General features: G+C 46.0%; 1 protein-coding gene across 1 annotated transcript in view; it reads right to left on the bottom strand.

Annotated features, from left to right (window-relative positions):
• RASSF3 (Ras association domain family member 3) overlaps positions 1 to 25,429 on the bottom strand; it is a 77,390-nt gene that overhangs the window by 9,274 nt on the left and 42,687 nt on the right. The window contains exon 2 of the mRNA XM_007179746.3: positions 934 to 1,041. Within this exon, the coding sequence (XP_007179808.1) occupies positions 934 to 1,041 (108 nt within the window). The remainder of the gene's footprint in view (positions 1 to 933; positions 1,042 to 25,429) is intronic.

Consider the following 25,429-nt stretch of genomic DNA (forward strand, 5'->3'; position numbering starts at 1 on the left):
TGATAAAAACCGTGTTTGAAGAAGGAGAAGTACGACTGCTGGAATAATGAGGAATAATCTTGAGATCATCCGCTGTCTCCCCTTTTTGGTGGAGTCCCCCTAGGGAGGGATCCTTTATCACAAGGGTTTATATTTAAAAGCTCCTCCCCAAGGGTCACAGAATTCAGTAGGGCCTGTTCTAACCGGTCGCCCTGTCCTTTGCCGAACTCTGTCAGTTCACAGTCAATAGACTGCCAGGCAGGGGTCCAAGGGCCCTGGACATTGGCACCGAGGGATGGCAGGTGCCTCGAGGAAAGTCATCAGGTGGATGGGCGAGGCCAGACCAGTTAGAGGAACGTGCATCTGGCTCTGCCTTGGGCTCCCCTTTCTTTGTCACTAAGCCTGTGCTTCTCCCTCCTACACCCTTGCTCCCCACCGAGCTTCTAACAGCATCAGCACAAAGCTGCAGGAGCCTGAAACAACAGTGTAGAAAGCTGAGTATTACATACTCCATCTTACACATTTTTCTCCAGCTGAGAAAAATCCGAGCTCAATTAGATCCCAATCCATGGGCACAAGATCCTTTTCCTGACACTTCCAAATTTATTTACACAAGATAAAACTTATCTAAGGCCTTATTAGAATCTGAGTTACTGCCCATGTGTTAAACAGGCAAGGGATTACACTCAGCGTTAAAAATCCTTTGGGGGTCATAACGTTTTAAAATAAAATTTTAGGAAGTGCTGATTGATTTTGAGATAAAGCTACTTCAAAATACAGCTTTCATTTGAAAGATGCAGAAATATCCCATTCTCCGGCCCTGTATACCTTGACCATTAAGCTTCTGCGAGTATGATTCAGAGATTTTAAAACATACAGACTGTAGTAGCAACAACTTATAGTTGTCTTTCAACACGTGTCAACCTAAACAGTATTATTAGTATGGCTGCTCACCAAGGTCATCTTCAACTTGTCGGTGACTGCTAAGTTGTATTTATGAACTTTCTCTTTGATTTCCTCTTTGCTGAGGTAATTGTGGGTTTCCTTATCTTTCTCCACATCCTAGAAGAAAAATAAGCCAAGTCACACATGAGCAATCACAGAAGAAAATGCAGATAAGCCAGGATTCTTTTCACATCCCATATAACAACAACTACGGAGCACTTTACCTTGAGACACACACACACACACAAATCCTATGAACTTTATGATCTTTATAGCTTTACCATCTTTATCAGCAAAAAGTATGGTAGTTAATAAGTGTTAAACTAGCACTAATCACTGACCTGTCAAATTCTATACAACTACCAAGGTCATTTAATCTTCCAAACAAATCCTCATGCCAAGATACAAGTAACCAGACTTCCTGGACCCACCCACTCTCAACCCCTGCCCCTCCCAGTCTCACCCCACCCTTGTCTCCCCACACTCTGGAGGGGAAGATTTTAGTTAAATCCTCTCATCACTGTGAAACATTCACTAACTGTTTTTGTCTAAAGAGCTCAACCAGGGCATGACATCATGCGATGGCTAATATGCAATCACTAATGGCCACACTCCAGAATATGTTGGCCCCATGAAGCCCGGTATATCAGGCACCTGACTTATATTGCATTTACTTCTCCCAACAACTTAACCAAGTCGGCATTTTTACTCTGGTTTCTGGATGAGATCAAATTCTAAGAAGTAAATCAACCTACTAATAAAAACTTAACTGCTCTGCAGAAGTGCTAGAGCTTACCTGAAAAACCTGATTCCAAAGCCCACCAACCCTCAGTAACTCCAAGTACTTCCATATGGGATCCCCATTTAATCCTCACTAATTAGCATATCCCCTTGTTACAGACAGGGACACTGAGACTCACAGAGGTCAAGTGGCTTGCCGGGGACAACCCAACTGGTTAAGAGACCAAGCTCAATTTTAATCCAGGTCCTCTATGTTGTCTCCACTAAATCGAATAGATCCCCACCATTCCCGTGTGGGTGTCTGAAAACGTAAAGAAAGCCTGCATAATCAGATTCAAACCTGAGAAGCAACTCAAAAAAGACAAAGGGTCCTAACAATCTTCAGGACAGAGAGGAAGAACAATAAGATCGGATGATTTCTCCCCCAAAATAAAACCTTTAAAAAGGTACCTCTTTTCCAGCCAGATAATCACCCCAACCTCAGAGCTGGAGGTTATCGAAGCAGGTGTTTGTTCCCAACTATGCACTGTGAGCTACTGTGACAGATACACACGGAACGGCCACGACAGAAACTGCAGGAGAGCTTTAAGGGTATAAAATCCATTCAGGTCTCAAGTTCCTGGATTGGAGACCCCGAGGGGGGTGTGCCGACTACAAGTCATCTCAGTAACTTTTCGATGCCAGCCCTGTCCTAGTGTGGACTGAGGGGTCAGTGTTGGGGGGACGGCATGGTCATGGCCCAGCTTTGGGAGCAAGCCTCCAAGTCCCTTGGGAGCATTCTATCTACCAGTGTAAAACCCCAACGCAGTCTTATTTTTGGCGTCAGTGGTTAGGGGGAGAAAACGCCGTAGATTAAAGTAACTTTTCAGAAGCTTCAATGACTATTCCCAACGTGTCTCTCACATTTCTCTGCTGGCCCTGCCCCTTCCAATCCACAATTAGGCAGCTACAGGCCATAGCTAAAGTAGAAAATGAGACAGTCTCTGTTTCAACATTCATTTTTCACTATGAACTGTCCGAAGACTCTTCAAAGCATATCCTAAAAAGTACACAGTAAGAGGGGGGAGGGATAAATTAGGGATTTGGGATTAATAGATACACACTACCATATATAAAATAGATAAACAACAAGGACCTACAGTATAGTATAAGGAACCATATTCAATATCTTCTAACAATTTATAATGGAAAAGAATCTGAAAAAGAATATATGTATCTGGGGACTTCCCTGGCGGTCCAGCGGTAAAGAATCCGCCTTCCAATGCAGGGGACGCGGGTTCGATCCCGGGTCGGGGAACTAAGATCCCACATGCCGCGGGGTAACTAAGCCCGTGCGCCTCAATGAGAGAGCCCGCATGCTGCAACCCACAGCGCCCTCGCACCCTGGAGCCTGTGCACCACAACCAGAGAAAGCCCACACGCCACAACTAGAGAGAAGCCCAAGCAGATCGCGCGCCGTAACGGAAAGATCCCACAAGCCTCAACAAAGATCCCGTGTCTCGCAACTAAGACCCGATGCAGCCAAAAGAAAAGGAAAATAAATTTAAAAATATATATATATCTATAGATGTATCTATAGATATATATATAACACTGAATCACTTTGCTGTACACCTGAAACATAGTAAATCAACTACATTTCAATAAAAAAAATAATTATAAAACAAAAATTTTTTTTAAAGACCAAAAAATGTATACAATAAGAGATTTTCCATTTCATGGGGGTGGGATGAGATGATGGCAGGGCAAAGGGTGCTGGGAAAGTGCCGCATTCCAGCCAGACCTGGGCCTAGTCCGGGTCTGTCACTGACTAATCCTGTGCCCTGGGCTACTAACCTGTCTGCATCTGCTCCCTCGTTTCCTATCAAATAAAGGGACTGGAGTAGGCATCTCCAAGGTGCTTCCTGCTTGCAGAGATTTGCTTCCCCGGTGTGACCAATGGGACAAGATGGCTCCACTCAAGGAATCGAGGAAACCAAAGGCTCACCATTAAAAATATACAAAACAGCAAATTACATGAATATTGTAGCATAGATACACCTTAGGGGCTTACTACTTAAAGAAGAAGGAAGAAGTCTAAGAATGAAGAGACAGAGAAGGGGTGATGGGAGTGATTAAGAGCAAAGGGCAGGGTGGTCAAGTTATCTTGGTCAGTTTTTTGTTTTTTGTTTTTAAATGTCTGTTCAATTTATTTGCCTCTTCTTTTTTTCTTTTGGCCACGCCACGAGGCTTTCAGGATCTCAGTTCCCCAACCAGGGACTGAACCCGGGCCACAGCGGTGAAAGCGCCAAATCCTAACCACGAGACCACCAGGGAACTGCCCCATTTTGGTGAGTTCTTAATCACAGGTTTTGCTGATGCTACTGGACTTAGCGTCCATCCTGAGGCCTCCTCAAGTCATCCTTCCCAGAAGCTTGAGCAAAGTCAAAGGAGCAAGCCAGTCTGGGAAGAGAAACTTGCTCTGGGTCATCCAAATACAGATAACTGAGACATGCTTGTATAACCACTCTGCTGCCTTCATCAGAGATTAAAAACCCAGGAAACTGTAGGAAGCAACGACAGAAAAGAGGTGGACCCAAAGATCCCTTCCAAAGCTAAAATCTCACTATTAAAAGTGAGATCAACTGGAAAGCAAATCCCAGAGAAGCAGCTAAAACCTAAAGGGCTATGATCCTGTATTTTTTTTCATCGAAGTATAATTGACTTACAATATTATATTAGTTTCAGGTATACAACATAATGATTCAATATTCTTATACATTAGAAAACAATCACCACTGTATTTTTTTTTTTGGCCTTGAGTCATAATAACAGGAAAAGAGTTGCTCGCATTATTTCTGATGAGAAATTAGTTGTCTTTTTTCAGTTGAGATATAATTGACATATAACATTGTATTTGTTTCAGGTGTACAGCGTAATTTTATATGTATATAAAAATGATCACCACAGTAAGTTAACACTCATCACCATACATAATTTTTTTTTTCTTGTGACGAGAACTTCTAAGATCTACACTCTCTTCTGTGATCTTGTTTTTGTTTGTTTTCACCACTCCCCGCAGCCTGTGGGATCTTAGTTCCCCGACCAGGGATGGAACCCGTGCCCCCTTACAGTGGGAGGGCAGACTCTTAACCACTGGACCACCAGGGAAGTCACTGTGATCTTGTATATTTAAGTCAACTGAGGCAGCAACTGTACACCAAGGCCACAGATCAAGGCCTATTCATTCAGCAAGTATTTGTTGAGCAGAAGCTGTGGGCCAGGCCTTGCTCTGCGCGGGGACGTCAGACGGCACCTCCGCCCTCACGGCACTTCCTGTCCAGCACAGGTGGAGTATGAGTGTAGAATGTCAAAGAAAAAAGGCCTCCAAGATAACTAAGCACAGTTCCTCCGAGTGAAGGAGTCTGGCAGCAGAGGGAAAAAGACACAGGAGTCGCAAGCTCAGGCCCTGGAGCGGAGGACACTGGTTTCTTTTAGTGTCAGAACTGGAGAAAGTCTCCTGATCCGGAAAACGTCCAGATTGTTTGCCCCTTTAAAAGAGACCCCCCCACCTCTTTCTCTCACACAGGGAAGAACCCCGCCTGTCCTCCAAACACAGTGCCTTTGGGAATACGGCTATCTTCGCAGGATGGAACCCAGAAGGGAGGAAGTAGGTACAATGCGTACAGAAGTGAAATCAAGAAGCAGAGGGTTAAAAAAAAAACCCGTGTAGTGGGCATGGAACAGAGACAGCGGAGCACAGACGTTCATCTTTAATTGTATGGCGAGGAGAGGAAATGGCATGGGCGCGTGAGTCTGTGAATGCATCCATTATTGTTCTTGGCAGCCGAGGAGGGTATGATGCCACGCCTGAGGGTGTCTGTTTGGGAAGTTACAAGTCATCTTTTTTATAAGCCACTTTTCTTTTACATTCCCCAAACCCTCCAGTTTCTCAGAGGAAGAGTTCTTCTATGCAAAATTATAAACCCTAGACTCTTCTCTCATGTTTACATCTAGCAAGCAAGCCCTGGACGGCTGCTCTCGGGTTTGCCTCGGTTCCTGGGTGGGGTCACATCACTGTTTTTACACCGGTGACCTTTCATAAAGGACACGCCCTACCTCGCAGACACATAGGAATCCCAGGCAGTGTGGCCCCGCCCTAGGCAAGAGCGGATCGCAAATCAAGACTGTCCAAGAATATACAGACCCCTACAAACTTGGACAAAGGGTCTGGACACTGTTCATACCCTTCTTGCTAACTTTTCTGTAATTTTGAAATAATATCAAAATTAAAGTTTTTTCCTTCCAGTTTTATTGAGATATAATTGACAGGACTATATAAAATGCAGCATAAAATAATTTAAGTTAAAAATACAATAAAAATAAACCTAACAAATATAAAGCATCTGAGAGTAACTATGTGCGAGAGAAAGAGGGAGAGCGAGAAGGTGAATATGGCCCTACCGCTCCCTCTGTTTGAGCCTGGTGAAGGTGTGTGGTCTACGGCTTAGGCACACGTAGGTCTGAATCACAGCTCTGCCACGTTCTGGCTGTGTGACCATAGGCAAGTTATTTAACCTCTCTGAGTCTCAGTTTTCTTATCTCTTTAGAATGTGAAAAGCAATACGGACTTTATAGAACTGTTATGAAAATATAATACAACTCATTTATTATCAACAACTATTTATTGCCTGCCTACTGGTGCCCATCTCTGTACCAAGCACTTAAAGCCGGGAGAGACCACTGTGGTCCCTGCCTTTCTGCCTTTTCTTGGCTCACAGTCTCGTCAAGTTCGTCTTACTCTCTGCCCCACCCCCTGGCATGTGTGGGGTTGTTTTGTTTGCATCATAGACCTCTTTAAAAAATAAAACTACCGACCCTTTTTAAAAAATGCAAATAGCACAGATTCCCTGACTGAGTGGAGGACAATATATGCACTGTGCCCGTGACAGGAGCATGACAGACAATAAGAGTGTCATCACCTCCCCACTGGGGGTCCTGCCGCTCTCATGGGGAGCAGCTCTGACTCCTGGCCAGGTTTGGGGTCCAGCCTGTGTCAGTGGAGAAGGGTAAACTTACCAAGTCAACAGGTGCCTTCTCTAAGCGAGGCTCCGTTCCAAACTCATGAATCCCTACTTGTCATCTTCTCTCCAGTTGGAGAAACAGGCAGTCACCTACTCATGTCCCAGACAGACTGGGGTACCCAGTGCAATTACAGATAGAACAAATGCCAGCCTTTTACTGTGTACGGAGTAAAACACCAAGCACCTCTCATCCTTAAGACCACACTTCCCTGGACCAGTCAGCCCTGCTGCAAATGGAATTCAGGGATAGCTCAAACGGAATGGAGTCTAGGTAATGACTCCTTCACATGTCTTTCTTCCAGGCTCTGTTCCAACAAAAGACATCGAACCAAGTATCGTGCACCTAAACGAAACAGAAAAATCTCCTCTGGGAGAGATCCTTCTACTGCAATCAGGGAGGGACCTACAAGCAAATCAAAGCAGGTTTGCACATAAGCACAGTATGCAGCAGTGATTTTCAGGAGCTAGTGAGCAAGCCGTCTGGGGGGGCTCAAAAGAAACTTTCAACAAGTCAGGTTAGATGCTCCTGAACTAGATTTTAAAGTGTGATTCGCAGGAAAACACTGTCCTTTAGGTGTGCAAAGTGGAAACCCGGTGATGAATACAGGAAGGGCTGTCACACAGAGCTAAGCTTGCAAAGCCCCAAGAGGGTCTTTTAGGCTGGGAGCATGTCTTGCTCAACCCTGATGAACGTGTGCCAAGAAAGGCCACGGGGGACAGCTTCGTAGTTACAGTTGATGTCTGTCAGACGTTCCTCACTTGCGGTACCACAACCTCTAAGATGTTAAAGTAGGCAGAGGTGGACTTCCTTGGTGGTCCAGTGGTTAAAAGACTCCATGCTTCCACTACAGGGGGCGTAGCGTCGATCCCTGGTCCAGGAAGTTCCACATGCCGCAAGGTGCAGCCAAAAAAAAAATCGGAAGCACATTAAAATGCTAAAACAGAACAAAACAACAACAAAAATAACTTTAAAAAAAGTAGCCAGAGGTGCTGAGGGGACCCAGAAAAGTTTTCCCAGACAAGGATCGGCATGGCTGATACACATCAGTGCCATCCACCAGCATTATCTGCAATGACGGAAACATTCTATATCTACCTTGTCCAAAAAAGAACCAGCCACACATGGTATCTGAACATTTGAAATGAGGAACTGAGTTTTAAATTTTATTTCATTTTAAATAATTTAAGTGTGCATAGCCCCATGCAGCTTGTGGGACTCCAGTGGACAGCGTGAAGCTGTACTGTAATGTGCACAGGTGTGTAAATGAACAACTAGGGAGGAAAAGCCACAAGAAAGCAAAGTAAAATAATATGTGACAGTAAAAAGACAACTGTTCTAGAGCAAGGAAGAGTCTATTCCTGAAGGGAAGAACCAGAACACTTGTTTCTGGGGTGTTGGGGGTTGCTGTTCTTGACCTTAAAAGAACAGCTTGCTGCTTGCTGCCGTGTTCTCACTGCACCAGGGTTGATCCCAGGACAAGTGAGTGCCACGCCTAGAGCCACGCTTATCTTGGTGTCCGGCCACGGCATGCTGATTCATCCTGGCCGCTCTCAGGTTGTTCCCCCTGCCACACGGGAAGATTTGTTTTTTCTTTTTTTTTAATGGCAGGATATAGAGCTAGGACTCTATTTCCATTTATATGAGGATTCGGGGACTCATCTTGCCCAAATTTAGCTTGTAGGCAACTCTTCTATGCAGCCATCTAAGATGTTTGCTGCTCCAATAGCAAAGAAAAAGGAAGGGAGGGAGGTAACACTCCCTCACCCTCCCTGGTTCAAGATATGCATCACTGTTATCTTGGGGTAGGAAAAGTAAATGGACAAATGGAGGGCAGCTAAGAGGGCAAGGGCAATGCACACAGCACTGTGAAACAGCAGGGTGCCCCATGGACCGCTAATCCTCCAAGATGTCCTGTGGACAGAAAGGGCTGCCCCCCTCCTCCTCCACTACCCCCCACTGCACTGATTCCCAATGCACTTTAGAATGCTAAAGGCTCTGAGAAGTCCTGCAGGTGAGAAACCCGCATAGGGTGCACACAGCAAGGAAACCTGAAGAGAACGGACCTTTAATAATGTTTTAAGTGTGACATTAATTAATTATGAGCAAATAAATGGGTACATTATACAGGTACAGATATTTCTTTTCTCATCAATTATTCACTTAGTGAGTAGACTCTGTATTTATTAGAATATATTAGCATACCCAAACCACATCTGTTGAACCCAACAATTTTAAACAACCTCTTTGTCTGCAAGGCTACTTGTTAAACAATAACAAAGAGAACGGCAGAAGGGAGTCTAGATGGGTATTTTAGAGGACTTCTAAAAAAAAAAAAAATGGGCCGCAAAAACAACTGGGCAGCAGCCTTATAAGGACGCGATACTGTACTAGCCTTCTCTTACGTGCACTTGTGAAAGAGAGAGATGGAAAGATCAAAGTGTGCCATCTATTGCCTTTAAATTCTTCCAGCCTTACCCCTACCACTGCACCACCCTACCACTCGGCCCACTTATCTCTCCCCCAAGAGTACCATGTGCTGTCCCCCCCAACGGCCCCCCTCACCTTGTGACCCTCCCAAGGGTCACGAGGCCACCCCACCCAGGAAGCCATCCTAACCACAGCAGCCTCAGGAACCCCTGCACTACCCCATCAATTCAGACTTAGCATTGCAGCACCTTTTACGGTTTGCTGTTTCCTGTGTTTACGCTTGCCTCCCAACAAGTCATGTTTTTAAATCTTTCACTCCCAGAACTGGAACGAGCTGGATGCTGGGCGCCTAGGAGGGAGCTCCATCCCCTTTTCACCTGATTCTGTCTGGTCCCAGAGCCCACAGCTACAAGACTGCATTTAAAACCCATCCTCTTTTGTACATCTTATCGATCTGCATCGTTTTGTTTGCTTCTCAAAACTGAATGCGTCTGCACGGGCACACAAAAGGCCTTTATGGTACCAGATACAAAGTCTGATACGCTTCTGCTATCCATCTGCACCATCAAAGAAGAGAGTCCTTCAAAGCATGCCCCTCGAATACCCCTGCACACCCAGGGCAGGAGAGCAGGCCCAGGCCCAGCATGTTAATAAGATTAATTGCAGTTGTGATACACATTAAAAGCGTTTCATCTGGGCCTTCCATGACCTCACTTTGTAAACCCCCCCGGTTACCAGTCTGCCATACCCTATATGGTTGTACTTTTAAAACCGGGTCGCGTGCCAATCGTCAAACAGCCACTCATTTGTTTGGAGCCAGAAAACAAACTTGGAGGTGGACCAGTCTCCCCAGCGTGCCCCAGCTGGAGGTCCCAACCTCAAGGCATACCAGATTACACTCGGACTTAAAAATCCCAGTTTGACACGTTTTCAAAGGGAGTCAATTCAGATGCTATTCATTTCTGAAAGGTGATACATTTCACAACTGGCTTAAGTTTCTTTAAATTCTAGGCAACAAAGAAAGGAAAGATTATGAAAGGCCTCAGAGCCAAGCACATCCAAATCCCGCTCGATAATTAGAAAAAGAATGTGGCCTGAGGTGAGCCAGCACTCCTGCCCCTGCCGCTGCCCCGGCTCCCATCTCTGAGATCTCGGTAAGAAGAGACTCAGGTTTCCAAAGGAAGACATGGCCTCAAAAACTCAGTTTCCTTGATTATTAAGAGAGCATTGGATTATGGTCCCTTTCAGCAGTAAGTTTTCTAAGATTCTGTACCATCTACAACATCACCCTAATCAAGTACTTACGAAGTCCACTGGGCAGTAGGAAAATTAATGGGAAAAATACATATAAGAGATGGCTGAGAAACCAGGAGGGAAGGGAGACTGGCACTACCATGGCGAGCGGTGACGTAACGCCCGCCCTAAATTTTAGATTAAGACCTGTCACTGCTCAAGGCTCTACGGGTCACCCAGCAGCCGTCCATTTCCTTTGGCTGCAATTACGAGCCACAGCTCCCTAATTCAGGTCACCCCAGGGACGAGAGAGGCTCTTTCAAAGGTCAGGGTTTGGAGGTCAGGTCTGGTGACCACCACATCCCTGGTGAAACCTTGGCAATAAGGGGAGGTTCCAGAGAAAGGAAGTGAGCAGGCTCGTCTGGAAGGAAGCCAGACAGGAAGCATGAAGGAACACTGCAGCAGCCAGGGAGGAGGCGGGTGGAGCCCATCTGGGAAACTCAGCAGGCTCCAGCTCCACGACAGCAGGGATCCGAGAATGAAGGGCAGAGGCTTGCAGACCAACGGAGTCATCCCCCTGCCAGCTGCAACCGAATCTGAACAGAGGACGGAGAGCCTCAAGCAAGTAAGACATGTCTGTAGACCAGCACTCCAAGAAAAGCTATCAGAAGCAAGCTTGGTGTCTTCTTCCTTGCCAATTATAATACGGAGTCTTAAGTTGCCACCACAGGGCTTCCCTGGTGGCGCAGTGGTTAAGCATCCGCCTGCCAATGCAGGGGACACGGGTTCGAGCCCTGGCCTGGGAAGATCCCACATGCCGCGGAGCAACTGAGCCCATGCGGCACAACTACTGGGCCCGCGTGCCACAACTACTGAAGCCCACGTGTCTAGAGCCCGTGCTCTGCAACAAGAGAAGCCACCGCAGTGAGAAGCCCACGCACCACAACAAAGAGTAGCCCCCGCTCGCCGCAACTGGAGAAAGCCCGCGCACAGCGACAAAGACCCAACGCAGCCAAAAATAAATAAATAAAATAAATAAATAAATTAAAAAAAAAAAAAGTTGCCACCACAGAATAAAAGGAGATTTAAAAGCAACTCAGAGTCTCCATTTTCAGGTGACACAGAGTTTAAAAACGTAGATGACAACAACTTGTTCAGGTTGACAATGTCCAGGGAGACAATCACATCCTGCTCCTCTAAGGCCTGGATTTGTAAATCCTCAATTCTTACTCAGTGCAGCCCTACTAATGCACTAGTCCAAACACATCTGTACAGCTCGCTCTCATACCAACTGAGGTGCCGAGATAGCACCACAGGAGTAGGGAGAGAATCGGCAGTCCTTCCAAGCCACGTGTCCAGACCATGAACTTCTTTTTTAATAGACAAAGGTGAAAGTCTGAAGGGACCCATGAGGAGTTAAGCTGCTTTATATCACTCTTGCTCCCATTAATTCAATCCACAGCCTCGTCCTGAATTCTCCTCCCCACCCCCTCCCCGCACTCCACTGCACTCAAGATGGCTCTGCTGATTAAGTCTGTTCATAGCCCTTAAAAGGCATGGCTGAAGTACCAAGTGTACGAGGACTCATTCTTCTGTATCCATGTATTCTTCATAGGCAATACATGGTGTGCTCCACTCTCAGAAGGATAATGATCTGTGCAGAAAATGGGCACACGAAGAACGTTTACAGATTCAGCGCTACCTCAGCTGTCCCGGGTGTGGGTTTTATCTGAGGAATCACCTTCCTCCTTCCTACCAAGGAGGTGACAGGACTCTGGAGTAATTAAAAGATAAGTTAGAGCAATTCATACAGAAATCAGGGGGATTAGTGCCTTGAAGAGCCTCACAGAAGTAACTGCTAAAGATGCTCTTTTCTACAGAAATCCCTTCTTGCCCTCCTGCTTCGCTGTGGATGGGGTGAGAAACACGGAAGACTTCAGGAGAAGACTTTCGGCGGAGTCTTCCGTCAGAGAGTCAGAGGCAGAGGCTTGGGGTGAGTCAGGTGACACCTACAGACAGGCCAGAAGAGAGACTAGGGAGGCAGACACCCCCCCCCCCCCCGGTGAATGCCCAAGGGCCTGGCGCCCCTGGACCACCCCTCCCACCTCACTGACCCCAGCCAGGGGGCTCAATCCGGGCCCAGACGTCCCTGCCCTGGAGGGTTCAGGCAGTGCCGAAACAAACACTTGAACTTTACACTCTTCTCAATACACCTCCCCCATTCTGCTTCCCTTTCCTTTCTGTTCTTCTTCCAAAACTGGACGGGCAGAATTAGCCAACCCGAACCCCTGGAAGGGGCAGAGCAGAAGGAGGATGGAAGCAGCTGCATCCCCCAGGTCCAGATACCGCACCACACCCTTCACACCTGACTCACAGTTCTTAAAATAACTTGTGATGGGGAATCACTCTTATCCCTATTTTGCAAATAGGAAAATGGAGGTTTAGAAGAATTCATGGGCCCAAGAACACGCAGTTAGTGCAGGGGCTGAGGTTCACAGCAGGCCTGTCTGATGCAAAGCCAATTCAGCCAAGAAAGGAGAAAGAGGAGAGAAGGACCGTGGACAAAGGCAGTGAAAGTGCGTGGGGAGACCCTCAGTTTTGTGCACCACTGGCTTCCTGAGGCTGAGGTGTTTGATACACAGGATTCAACCTGAGTTTTGGAGGGTGAGGTACTAACACAACTAGCAATTTACTAGGGAATTGGTAAACTGGCCAGGTCCACAGAGAATTAGTTTAAAAATCACAAACTATATGCCCAACGTTAAGGAACTGGCTAAATACTTTCATACACCTTAAGAGGGACCATACAGGAGCTGTTAACATGAAGCCTACAGAGACATTCTAAGGGGGGGGCGGGGAATCAGAGGAGAAACTGCACATCCAGTATAACAAACTGTTGCCTGAAGACTAGAAGGAAATATTCCAAAATGTTAAGAGGGTTTATGCCTGATTGGTAAGATTTGAGGCTTTTTTTTTTTTCTTTCTGTAAAAACTTTTACAAAATTCTCAAAAACTTCTCTGGTCTGTAGTTAACCGGGGAGGGAGTGGGGAGTAAAATCTAGTGTGGGTGGGAGAAAAAGACTTTCATGTATTAAAAAAAAAATTAAATTAAAAAACAGCCTTGGAATCAAAAGTAAACAAAAGCAGTGCAAGCACTCTGCCAGAGTAACTGAACACACTTTGATGTGCCGACTGCCCCTGACGGGCGAGCCACCCTCAGGGAAACAACTCTGACCTTGAGAACAGAGGCACCGAAGCGACGAAGCTAACGTCGTGACAAAGCTAGCGTCGGCAGCCAAATGCACTTACAGAGGTCAACATATGGAAGTTGCTAGAGAGAGCAAACTAGAGATCTCCCAGGTGACAATAAGCCACTGCGGTCTGGAAAATAAAGAAGGCTTCCCTAGCTATTAAAAAAAAAAAAAAAGACTGCTATTGCCAAGGACTGACAAAAGGAAAAGTAGCTTTTTAAACATTACCCTATTAGTCGACTAATTTATAAATAAAAGCTATATTCTAGTCACCCTGGAAATTGAATTGCCATTAATTGGCAGTGGTGGGGGGGGGGGGTAATTTACAAGCAATTTAGATTTTCTTTGTTGTGCAGGAATGTTTCTGTCACTTGCACAAGGGGAGGGCTCACACACCCTCCAGCTCCGTTTTCCTCCAGGCGTGCACAGGAAGCCCAAGGCCTGAGGAAGTGCCCTCCCGCCCCGCCTTTCCTCAGTACTAGGCGTCCTCGGCAGCCCCGCTGCCCTGCGCCCCCCTCTCCCCCCTGGCACCTGGAGCCGGTTTCGGGGTGCTGCTCAGCTGAGAGGTGTGGGCTATAAAGTGAAAGGCAGACCTGAACTGGAAGAAAGAAGAGAAACTGAAGTGAACTTAATGAATATACTGGCATTAGGGGTCTGAAACAAACATGTGGATCAAAGTTGTGTGTACTTCGCTAAACTGAAGATCTAGACAGGAAGCAAACAGCAGACACTGCAAGTGGAGGGTCAATGCACAGTATTCAACACAGGATGTGCGCCTGCCTCGAGCTGCATCCTTGTCCCCACGGGGGGCATCGCCTGAAACAACAGTGTCCCGGAGGGCATGGGTAACTGGTTCATCCAGTACATCTAAGGAAACACCAAGACAGGGACTACATCCCATCACAACGTACAAGTTCTGGGCCAGATCCCTTACACAAAGGCTGTTTCACCTTTCCACCCCTTCACTTAGGCCACTAATGTGCACACGCCACCCCGCCACCCCGAACTTTTTCATAGACTCCTCTAACACATGACAAAACAAGACTTCTCCAACAGCTACTTAAAGAATGTCCTAGAAATGAGAATATTTAGATTTGAAAGGCATTAGCTCCCCAAGGTTAAACAGGCCGCTTTCAACTCCTGACTATAAAATCAATTCTGATGTGATGCAAGTTTTTCTAGGGTGCGTGTGACATGTAAATGTCTTTCAGTTTAGGACTTTTCTTCCTTAGAAGCAATTTTTTTTCCTTCCAAAACATCAAAATTAAAATAGTCAACTTCCAAGTCCCACTCTGCTGAGAACCATTCCCCAATCACCAAGTTGTCTGAGGCTCCAAGCCAGATTTTTTAAAAAAAGAACTGGTGGATTGGTAACTGCCCCAGGCTGGCAGGGTGACATGTGTGACGCTTATTTAAGGAAATGGACTGGCCCAGGTTTTTTTTTTATGTATATATAAGTTTACTTATTTATTTATTTATTTTTAATTTATTGGCGGCCTTGGGTCTTCGTTGCTGCGCGCGGGCTTTCTCTAGTTGTTGGCGAGCGGGGGCTACTCTTCGTTGTGGTGCACAGGCTTCTCACTGCGGTGGCTTCTCTTGTTGCGGAGCACAGGCTCTAGGCGCGCGGGCTTCAGTAGTTGTGGCACGCGGGCTCAGTTGCTCCGCGGCATGTGGGATCTTCCCAGACCAGGGCTCGAACCCGTGTCCCCTGCATTGGCAGGCGGATTCTTAACCACTGCGCCACCAGGGAAGTCCCCGGCCCAGGTTATTAAACACAGGTTAGAGCTAATGTAACCCTCAAGAGCCCTTGAGGTAGAAAGTTAACCCCACTGTATAGATGCATAAACCCAGGCAAAGGTCACAGAGGTAGCATGCGAACATGAGGCCTGGGCAACTCCAAAACCATGTCCTTTCTACGCATACCAGATGGCCTGGAGAGGCCAGGAGAAAAATCTGTTGCCAACTAGCTGGGTGACCTTAGGAAAGTACATAACCTCTCCAGGTGTCATTTTCTTACCTCTTAAAAGGAAAAGAAGCCTTCCTCTCTCCACCCCATCAGTCTCTGCCCACAAGGAAAGGGAATGGGAGCAGTGACTCTGGAAGGAGAGAAAGTGGGCATGCATGCATAGCCGGCCCTTCCCTCTGTCCTCAGTGGGGGCCAGCATCCTGCTCTGACCCTGTAGGGGGCCCATCCCCAGCACAGCACAGGAGGTCAGCCTCGGGATGGCCCCTTGCCAACAGCGATAAGCTGCAGTCTCCACATCGGCTTTATCTGTTACCAGCAGTACAAGTAAATTTTTTGGTCTCTATCCTTATTCCAGTCTTCTCAACTGATTCAGAACTCAGGCAGGGAAATGGGATGTAGTCTGGTCCTGTAAGATGGGAACATGCCTAAGACAGAAATTCTATTGGTCTAGAGTACAAGCTATAGCCCCCTTCTCTCAAGGAACTACTGATAGAAAGAACACACACACACACACACACACACACACACGGACACCCCCAACTGAAAAACATTTCCCAACACTAACAAATGGAATCTGTTTACTAAGTACACATAATTTCACAAAAATAAATGTCATTTCCCAATCAAAGCAGGTAAACCATATTTTTGAAAGCACAGACATTGTTTTAAAAAGCAAAACACGTGACTTCCCTGGTGGTCTAGTGGTTAAGACTCCGCGCTCCCAATGCAGGGGGCCAGAGTTCGAGCCCTGGTCAGGGAACTAGATCCCACGTGCTGCAACTAAGAGCCTGCATGCCACAACTAGAAGAGCCCTCATTGTTGCAACAAAGATCCCAGGTGCCGCAAGTAAGACCCGGCACAGCCAAATAAATAAATAAATAAATATTGGAAAACAAAACACAACTTAGAAATGCACAAAGCCGTCTAAGGCTCAGGCAGAGGAGGATGGGCCCTAGAGCTGGAGGAGGGTGGGTATGAGACCCTCCACTCCCACCCTCCTCCAGCTCTCCTCCAGGCAAGGGGCTTCTCCCACCACATTCTGACCTTGTCAACACTTCCAAGCCACTCCCATTTCAACTAGTTTCTCTCCCACCTTCTTTTCTATCCCCACTTCCTTCTTAAATTTCATGTGAAAAGATAAGTCTCTTGTTCAACCTCACCACCAAGTAGTATTTTCCTTTCTATCTGCTTAGTCAATGCACCAATTTTAGTATTCAACAAATATCTGTTACGCACGTAAATATTTAGCCAACAGCTGTGTGAGGCACAGACAGGACAGTAAGCAGCACAGCATCTGCCCTTCAGGGCAGGGTGGGACATGAAAAGTGGTTTTAGTGGAGGATAAAGTGACAGATGGTCCAGAAGAGAGTGCAGGAGAGAAAAATCTGGGGAAGGCTCCCTGGAGGAGGTGAGATCTAAGCTGGAACCTGCCTCAGATATTTGCAAATTCTTCTGCAAAAGATAAAGTCATTCCCAGTTTGCTTCCCCATCAAACACACTATCCAGAGCTCTTAAAACCAGAGAGGAGGAACTGGAGCACCTAATGGAAGGCTTCTGAATACCAGAGCGCCTAGCTCAAATCAGCTAATTTTAGACAAAGAGAAAATACTTTAGCATGCTGCTAAAGGGTATGTTTAGAGTTTGCTTCAGTTAACCACTCTGACTTATCGGTAGTTAGAAAGAAAAAGAGAAAGAAAGAAAGACAAGGGGAAGGGAGGGAGGGAGGAAGATTTCAAAGTTGTAACAAATAAAAAACGGTCTTCCCTCTTTGTGTCCCATTTCTTTCACCCTAAAACAGAAAATAAACAATCGGCATTAGGCAATCTGTAACTAATTCCATTCTATACCTAAATACCATAGTATTTGCTTAGTACTTGGGGAAGAAAGTTGACTACAGCCTGAACTTCTCACTGCATATCTTGAGAAAACACTGAACAATGTAAAACACACATGAGCAACAGGCAATAAATTTGGACAAAATGCTGTTTTCCTTCCCTTCCCAATACCACCCAAGAAGGGGCTTAATCACGTTTCATAACCTGAGAGCAACCGCAGGTCTACCCTATGCTCTTAAAACCTAAAAACTAGCCCAGCCTAAGACCAAACCAAATTCCAAAGTTAACGATGGCAAGTTCCAGAAAGCTCAGCTTTCACGATGCACAATGGCACCTGCTTATTTTCTGCAAAAATACATCAGTCTTGGGGATTTCGGCTGCATCACCCAGTACCTTGCGGCTCCTTCTTCAGATCTGTTACTAACTCAGCCTCATTTCCCTAAAAACGCCCCCTAGAACTAGACAGATTCCCCTTCATCCTTCGATTCCTGCCAGTCAGCGAGTCTGCAAGGAAAAAGCAACAACCCCTTTCAGATGGTCACTGCTACTGTATCACTACTAGTTGAGCATTTTCCCCATTCCTTTAACAGAGATTAATGAGTGCCCGACACTGTGCAAGGTGCTTGGGGAAGACTCAAAGACAGACCGGACCCTGGAGGAGCTCAGTGTAGGGGAAGAGGTGGCAGTGCTGGCTAGTTTCTCTGTAATGAACTCCCACTCAGTGACAGTTACTGTGCATGTCGCCATGTGTCAGGCACTCGGGCCGGTGTAGCGACTGCCCTCAGTGGGTTTAATGCCACCGCTGTGCAGGGGGTGAGCTCTATTTATTTTTTGCAGAATCATTTCTAAATTGCAGACGTGATGGCGTTCTACCCCTTCATACTTAAGCATGAGAATCTTAAGAATAAGGTCATTCTCCTGCATAATCAAAACACCCTTATTATCATACCTAAGAAAATCAATAATTTCGTTTCATCATCCAATATCAATTCCATATTCAGAGTTCCCTATTTGTCCCACAAATATCTTTTATAGCTGTTTTTGATCCAATCAAGGTTCTTACCTTGGTTTGCTATGTCCCTTTGGACTTATTTTCATAACGCTGTTGCGGTGAGGTTACCCTCCTCGCCGCAACTAGAGAAAGCCCGCGCGCAGCAACGAAGACCCAACACGGCCAAAAATGATTTCTCTGCGTATTCACTAAAATGTTGGCATTCAAAGAGAGAAATAAGCACAAGTATAAGTGTGGGGAGCAATGCCGCGTTCTAGAACTTTAAATTTTTTGATTCGCAGGTAATTGGAATATTGGGTATATCAAAAGTTCTAAATTGGTAAGTTTAAGGACAGGTAACCGCTGATTCACCACAAATTCCCAACGGCCTGGAGAGCCTCAGCAATCCTGGAGGAAGACAGCAAGTGAGAGAAATCATGCACATCTCAGCTTGGTCACCAGACACCCTGGGCAGGCCTATCTGTTGTTTTCCAACCGATTTCCTTCCCTGCAAAACAGAGATTATAGGCTGGACTCTCATTCCAGTGAGAACTGACAGGCATCAGCAGTAATCCAGTTATTTCCCAGGGGAACAGATCAATTTAGAAGAAAGCGAAGTTAGAAACTTCCTGGGAATTTTCAGGGAGACTATGCAAATATACCAGACCTTTAGGATTCCATTCAATCGGCATTCAGAGGGCCCAGCGCTGTCTGCATGAAACAAACAGTGGTTCCACGCTGTAGCCACAGGACTGGGCTTCTGCCCTGCAAAAGGCTGACTGCTTCAAAATGCTCTCTTGTATAAGCAACCTCCCACCACCTTTCTGCTCAGATGTTACCTTGATCAACAAAGAGCGATCTTTTAACATAACATTTTTCTTTCCTTACTTTCTGAATCTCTTAATCTCACGAAGCCGCCTCAGTTTCTTGTCCTCAGTTTCTTGTCTGCAAAATGAACATGATATAAATACCTGCCCTCAGGTGGTCTTTGTTCAGAGTAACCAAGATAACACACACAAAGCACCTTATAATGATGGCTGGCTACCATCACTACTATTACTATTATTATTAAAGTTGGTGTTTAATAATAACATTAAGTGAAAAGCTAACATTAAAAATTAACGTCTGTCAATTGGGCAGTCTGACTGAGGGCTCTCAAAATCAATATTAAGAATGAACAAGGGCTTCCCTGGTGGCGCAGTGGTTGAGAATCTGCCTGCCAATGCAGGGGACATGGGTTCGAGCCCTGGTCTGGGAAGATCCCACATGCCGCAGAGCAACTAGGCCCGTGAGCCACAACTACTGAGCCTGTGCGTCTGGAGCCTGTGCTCCACAACAAGAGAGGCCGCGACAGTGAGAGGCCCGCGCACCGCGATGAAGAGTGGCCCCCGCTTGCCACAACTAGAGAAAGTCCTTGCACAGAAACAAAGACCCAACACAGCCAGAAATAAAAATGAATAAATAAATAAATAATAAAAATAAAGGAATTCCTTAAAAAAAAAAAAAAGAATGAACAAACTAGTTCTGACAGAAGTCAGATAAATCAGGTTAAATTTTAGCATCTACCTTGTGCCAAACACTCACACATATATTAATCCATTTAATCATCACAACAACAACCCTGTGAGATAATAATAATCATTACACATGTGAGGGACTTCCCTGGTGGCGCAGTGGTTAAGAATCTGCCTGCCAATGCAGGCAACATGGGTTCAAGCCCTGGTCCGGGAAGATCTCACATGCCGCGGAGCAACTAAGCCCATGCGCCACAACTACTGAGCCTGTGCTCTAGAGCCCACAAGCCGCAACTACAGAGCCAGTGTGCCACAACTACTGAAGCCCGCGTGCCTAGAGCTTGTGCTCCGCAACAAGAGAAGCCACCACAATGAGAAGCCCGCGCACCGTAACGAAGAGTAGCCCCCCCTCGCCACAAGTAGAGAAAGCCCGCACGCAGCAATGAAGACCCAACTCAGCCAAAAATAAATAAATAAATAAATTTATTTTTAAAAAAGATCGAGAAATCATTACACATGTGAGAAAACTGAGATGGAGAGATTAATCTGCCCAAATTTTATACAACTGGCTGAGAGAGGAGCTGACATTCTAACCCAGATCCATGCAAATTCTGAACTTTCCACAATACTTCACTGCTTTTCTGATTTTAGAAGATGATTTAGCAGTAGCCTTCAATAAAGTTTCCAGTATAACTTTTAAAACCAGAAATCCATATTCCTTAAACTAAAAAACAACATTGAGAAGTAATGAGAAACTGCCGGTATAAACCACATAGAATAAGCTTGCACTCCTAAATGGAATTCTGTATTTTCTAAAACCCACATTTAGTCACTAAACAAGAGATGGCCAAAGTTTAAGAAAGCACTGTATCTTTTTTTTTCACCAGTCAGCACACACCACATCTTTACTAGATTGTTATCCTCTTCTCTTTATCCCTGTACATATTTAGAAACCTGATTATTCTTTGAAAGGTTTCTTCCTTTTACCTATTGATTCAGTAGATAATCACACAAGGCGGCCTTTGTCGCAAATATTAACTGTGGTTCCTGCTTTAAAAAACCTATTTCTCCAAAATGGCCCCAGGGGATGAAAGAGGGAGGAGGAGAGAAGACGGGGTGTTTGAAAAGAGAAGTACCAGTGTGGGAAAGATGGAGGGGGGCGCGGTCAACATTACATCTCTGCTCCAAATTTGGTACTTACGTAATTACTTCTTCTAGCACTGGGCACTTTTTTCCCAAGAAAGTGGTCCCTCCAGTTTCTATTTAAAGCTTTGAGTTTTATAACAGAAGACACAACACAGTGTTAACATATAACAGCTAAAATTTATTGAACGCTTGACACTATTCTAAGCACTCTCCATGGATATCCAAAGACCACACACACACACACACACACACACACACACACACACACACACACCTCTCAAACCTTAAACCTTGCTGTGGAGCCCTCATTCCCAGCCAAGCAACATCCAGAACCCACCTTCTCCCAGAAACACCACGCCAGGGACAGCAAGGAATTTCTACTTCTACAGAGGGGTGAGTGCTGGCCTCCAGCTAGAGCCTAAAGACCCCATTACACACGGAAACAGCACGCAGCTACATTACAGGTTAAATAATTCAGTGCTCCTTCTCCCCCACCCCACACACCGTACCTCACCTTCCATGCTTCACTCGGTTCTCTTCAGCACTTACCACTATCTAAAATATCATATATTTAGTCATCTTATTTATTACTGCCTCACCCACAAGAATCTGCACTCCCTGAAGATAGAGATTTTTCTGTTTTGGGATCCAGTCCCGAGGGCAAGTCCTGGTACACAGGTGGTGCTCAGTAAACATTTCTGAACGAAAGAAATAAGCAGGTTTTGGTGGGCATAACATCCATGGAAAGGATTCTTTCTGAGAACCTGCTGCATAGCAGATAAGTCAGATAATTTTATCTAAAAAAATGTTATCACCACTGTGGACAAAGAATGTCGCCTACTGTATCAGTAAACAAAGCATGTTGTGGCCAGCAAGCCCTCAGCCACTGCGGCACCCCCAGTGGTGCACCCTGAGGGGACTCAGGATGGGAAAGCACAGGATACAGGCTCTGGATAGCTGGGGTGCACATCAACGGAATTATGTCAGTGAGCCAGACTCTTGCATCTTCCCATACGTAGAAAAGCGCTAAATGCACTAACTTGAGAGGTCTGGTTTTCTTTAATTAACAGTAATCTTTTGGGGACTTCCCTGGTGGTGCAGTGATTAAGAATCCGCCTGCCAATGCAGGGGACACGGGTTCGAGCCCTGGTCGGGGAAGATCCCACATGCCGCGGAGCAACTAAGCCCGTGCGCCACAACTACTGAGCCTGTGCTCTAGACCCCGTGTGCCACAACTACTGAGCCCACGTGCCACAACTACTGAAGCCCGCGCGCCTAGAGCCCATGCTCCGCAACAAGAAAAACCACCACAATGAGAAGCCCGCGCGTACAAGGAAAAGTAGCCCCCGCTTGCCGCAACTAGAGAAAGCCCATGTGCAGCAAAGAAGACCCAACACAGCCAAAAATAAATAAATTTATTTAAAAAAACAAAACAAAACACAGTAATCTTTTGATGTTCCGACTATCTGGCGCTGTTTGTTTGTTTGTTTTGCAAATACCCTGGCTCCTCCCTTAGCTCTTCAGACCTATCTAAGAGGCTGTCTCCCAGGCTTAGGTCCTCAGTATGTCCACCAAATAAAACATAATTCTCAGCTTTTAGGGTGTGCGTTTGTTTCAGTCGACACCACTTACACACGAGCATGCTGAGTTGAACTTGTCGCCGCTACAATTCGACTGAGTAGCGGGGCCAGAATCCGGACCCAGGGCCTCCCACACAGGGGCTCTTTCCCTTTGCAAGATGCATTCTTTTTTTTTTTTTTTTTAAAGGAATCTTATATATTGCTCCCTGCATAGTTTGCTCTTTCTTTTTCTTTTTCTTGTTAAGAAATTCACGTTCTATCTACCTATCTATCTATCTATCTATCTATTTATTTATTTTATTTATGACTGTGTTGAGTCTTTGTTTCTGTGTGAGGGCTTTCTCCAGTTGTGGCAAGTGGGGACCACTCTTCATCGCGGTGCGCGGGCCTCTCACCATCGCGGCCTCTCTTGTTGCGGAGCACAGGCTCCAGACGCGCAGGCTCAGTAATTGTGGCTCACGGGCCCAGTTGCTCCGCGGCATGTGGGATCTTCCCAGACCAGGGCTCGAACCCGCATCCCCTGCATTGGCAGGCAGACTCTCAACCACTGCGCCACCAGGGAAGCCCTGCAAGATGCATTCTTGATTGTCAAGCCTCAGACTCAGGCACAAGCCCTGGTGACACATGTTCACAAGTGAGGAGCCGCTGAGGGACGTTCCACTAACCAGACCACAGATTTCAGCGTTTAACAAACTGCAAGACAGGAAGTTGATGGGACAAGAAAGCCAGGTGACCGCCTTCCAAGTCCTCCAAACCCAAGAGACCAGAGAGCCGTGTCCTTGACGAGCCCCTCCACAAAGCAGATTTCCAAACCAGAAAGAACTGCTGGGATGAGAGAGAGGCAAGTCAGCAGAAACAAAGTTTGCTCAAAACAAAACCAACAGCTTCGCTGAAAGAAAGAGATTTTCCAGAAACGTATCCATTTTGTCTAATTTCCACGTTTTCTGAGTTGGGTATATATTATTTTAGTCATTGGGGAAAGTCTATTTTAAAAAGAAATTCCCTTGCTTTTATGAGGAAAATCAGACGATAGTGTCCCCCCTATTTTTAAAATATATATATTTGTGACCTACTCCCTGAAGGTCAAGAAATTTGAGTATAACGACAAAGTAGTAGCCTTTGTCCCTCATAGCTAACAGCACCAAGCCAGGTTCAGGCAGCAGTTTTCTCACGATACAGGCCAACACAAACTCCTCAGTATTCACAGCTTTAAACACAATGAGATAGCTCGTTACTCGCTTCCTTTAAAATGCCTATTACAATGACTTCTAAATGTAACTGGTTAACGAGAAGGGAATTGTGATTAAGTGGAAAGAAAGAAGTATCACTAGTGCAATTATTCTCTAGTTTTCCTTTTCTGGAAAAAAAGAGGACTTGTTTCCAGCAACATTAGAATAATAATTCTTAGCATTTGATTTTTCTAAACTTCCTTTCACATTTTGCTGTATTCTGAATTGCTGCAAACCACCACACACACACAGAGTGGAAAGGTGACAGGAAAATAAAGACTATGATTTACTTGTATTGTGAAATTCATAAACAAATCTCAAATCAGAATAAAGTACTCCACAAAAACGGGTCCCTCCCTTGGGACTTCCCTGGTGGCACAGTGGTTAAGAATCCGCCTGCCAATGCAGAGGACCGGGTTCGGGCCCTGTTCCGGGAAGATCCCACATGCCACAGAGCAACTAAGCCCGTGTGCCACAACTACTGAAGCCCGCGTGCCTTGAGCCCGTGCTCCGCAACAAGAGAAGCCACCGCAACGAGAAGCCCGCGCACCACAACGAAGAGTAGCCCCCGGGTTTCCCTGCTGGCTCAGTGGTTAAGAATCCGCCTGCCAATGCAGGGGACACGGGTTCGAGCCCTGGTCGAGGAAGATCCCACATGCCGCGGAGCAACTAAGCCCGTGCACCACAACTACTGAGCCTGTGCTCTAGAGCCTGCGAGCCACAACTACTGAAGCCCATGTGCCACAACTACCGAAGCCTGCACGCCTAGAGCCGGTGCTCCGCAACAAGAGAGGCCACTGCAAAGAGAAACCCGCGCGCTGCAACAAAGAGTAGCCTCCGCTCACCGCAACTAAAAAAGAAAGCCTGCACGCAGCAAAGAGGACCCAAGGCAGCCAAAATAAATATAAATTAAAAAAAAAAAAAGTAGCCCCCCCTCGCCGCAACTAGAGAAAGCCCGCGCACAGCAACGAAGGCCCGACACAGCCATAAGTAAATAAATAAATTTATTTAAGAAAAAAAATTAGCTGTGTCTTTCTTCTGTTACCTCAGGAAAGAGTAGCCATCAGATGGATTACCTCACTGTCATCCTGGCGGTTCCTCCAGCACCATGAGGAATTCTTTCTTCCACGAAGAATTTTTAAGCTAGTGACATGTCTTACTCTTCTAGAGACACTCTGTCTTTCCAAAGAGTACCTCTGCAACTATCAAATTTCAGCCATACGCTGATTTTACCACTTTAAATTAGGCTTCCAGACATCTCACGGTCAGCCCCACCTCACCCCCATCCAGTACTACCTAAATAGTGCCACCCACACTTCCTACCACAGATGAGCACAAGGCAATGCCACATTTAAAAAAAAAAAAGCAAATGCACCTCTCCTAACCTCCTTCTGCATTATAGATGCCTTGTGGGCACACTTTTATCCTTCCCCGGTGCCCAGCCCAGCTTCTGGAACACAGCGGACACGCCATGAGGGACTGGGGGAAGGACCAGAGAGAAAGTGAGCAGGTAGAGGCCTCACTAAGC

The sequence above is a fragment of the Balaenoptera acutorostrata genome, chromosome 11 (assembly GCF_949987535.1).
Source record: "Balaenoptera acutorostrata chromosome 11, mBalAcu1.1, whole genome shotgun sequence".
In the NCBI taxonomy this organism is placed as follows: Eukaryota; Metazoa; Chordata; class Mammalia; order Artiodactyla; family Balaenopteridae; genus Balaenoptera; species Balaenoptera acutorostrata.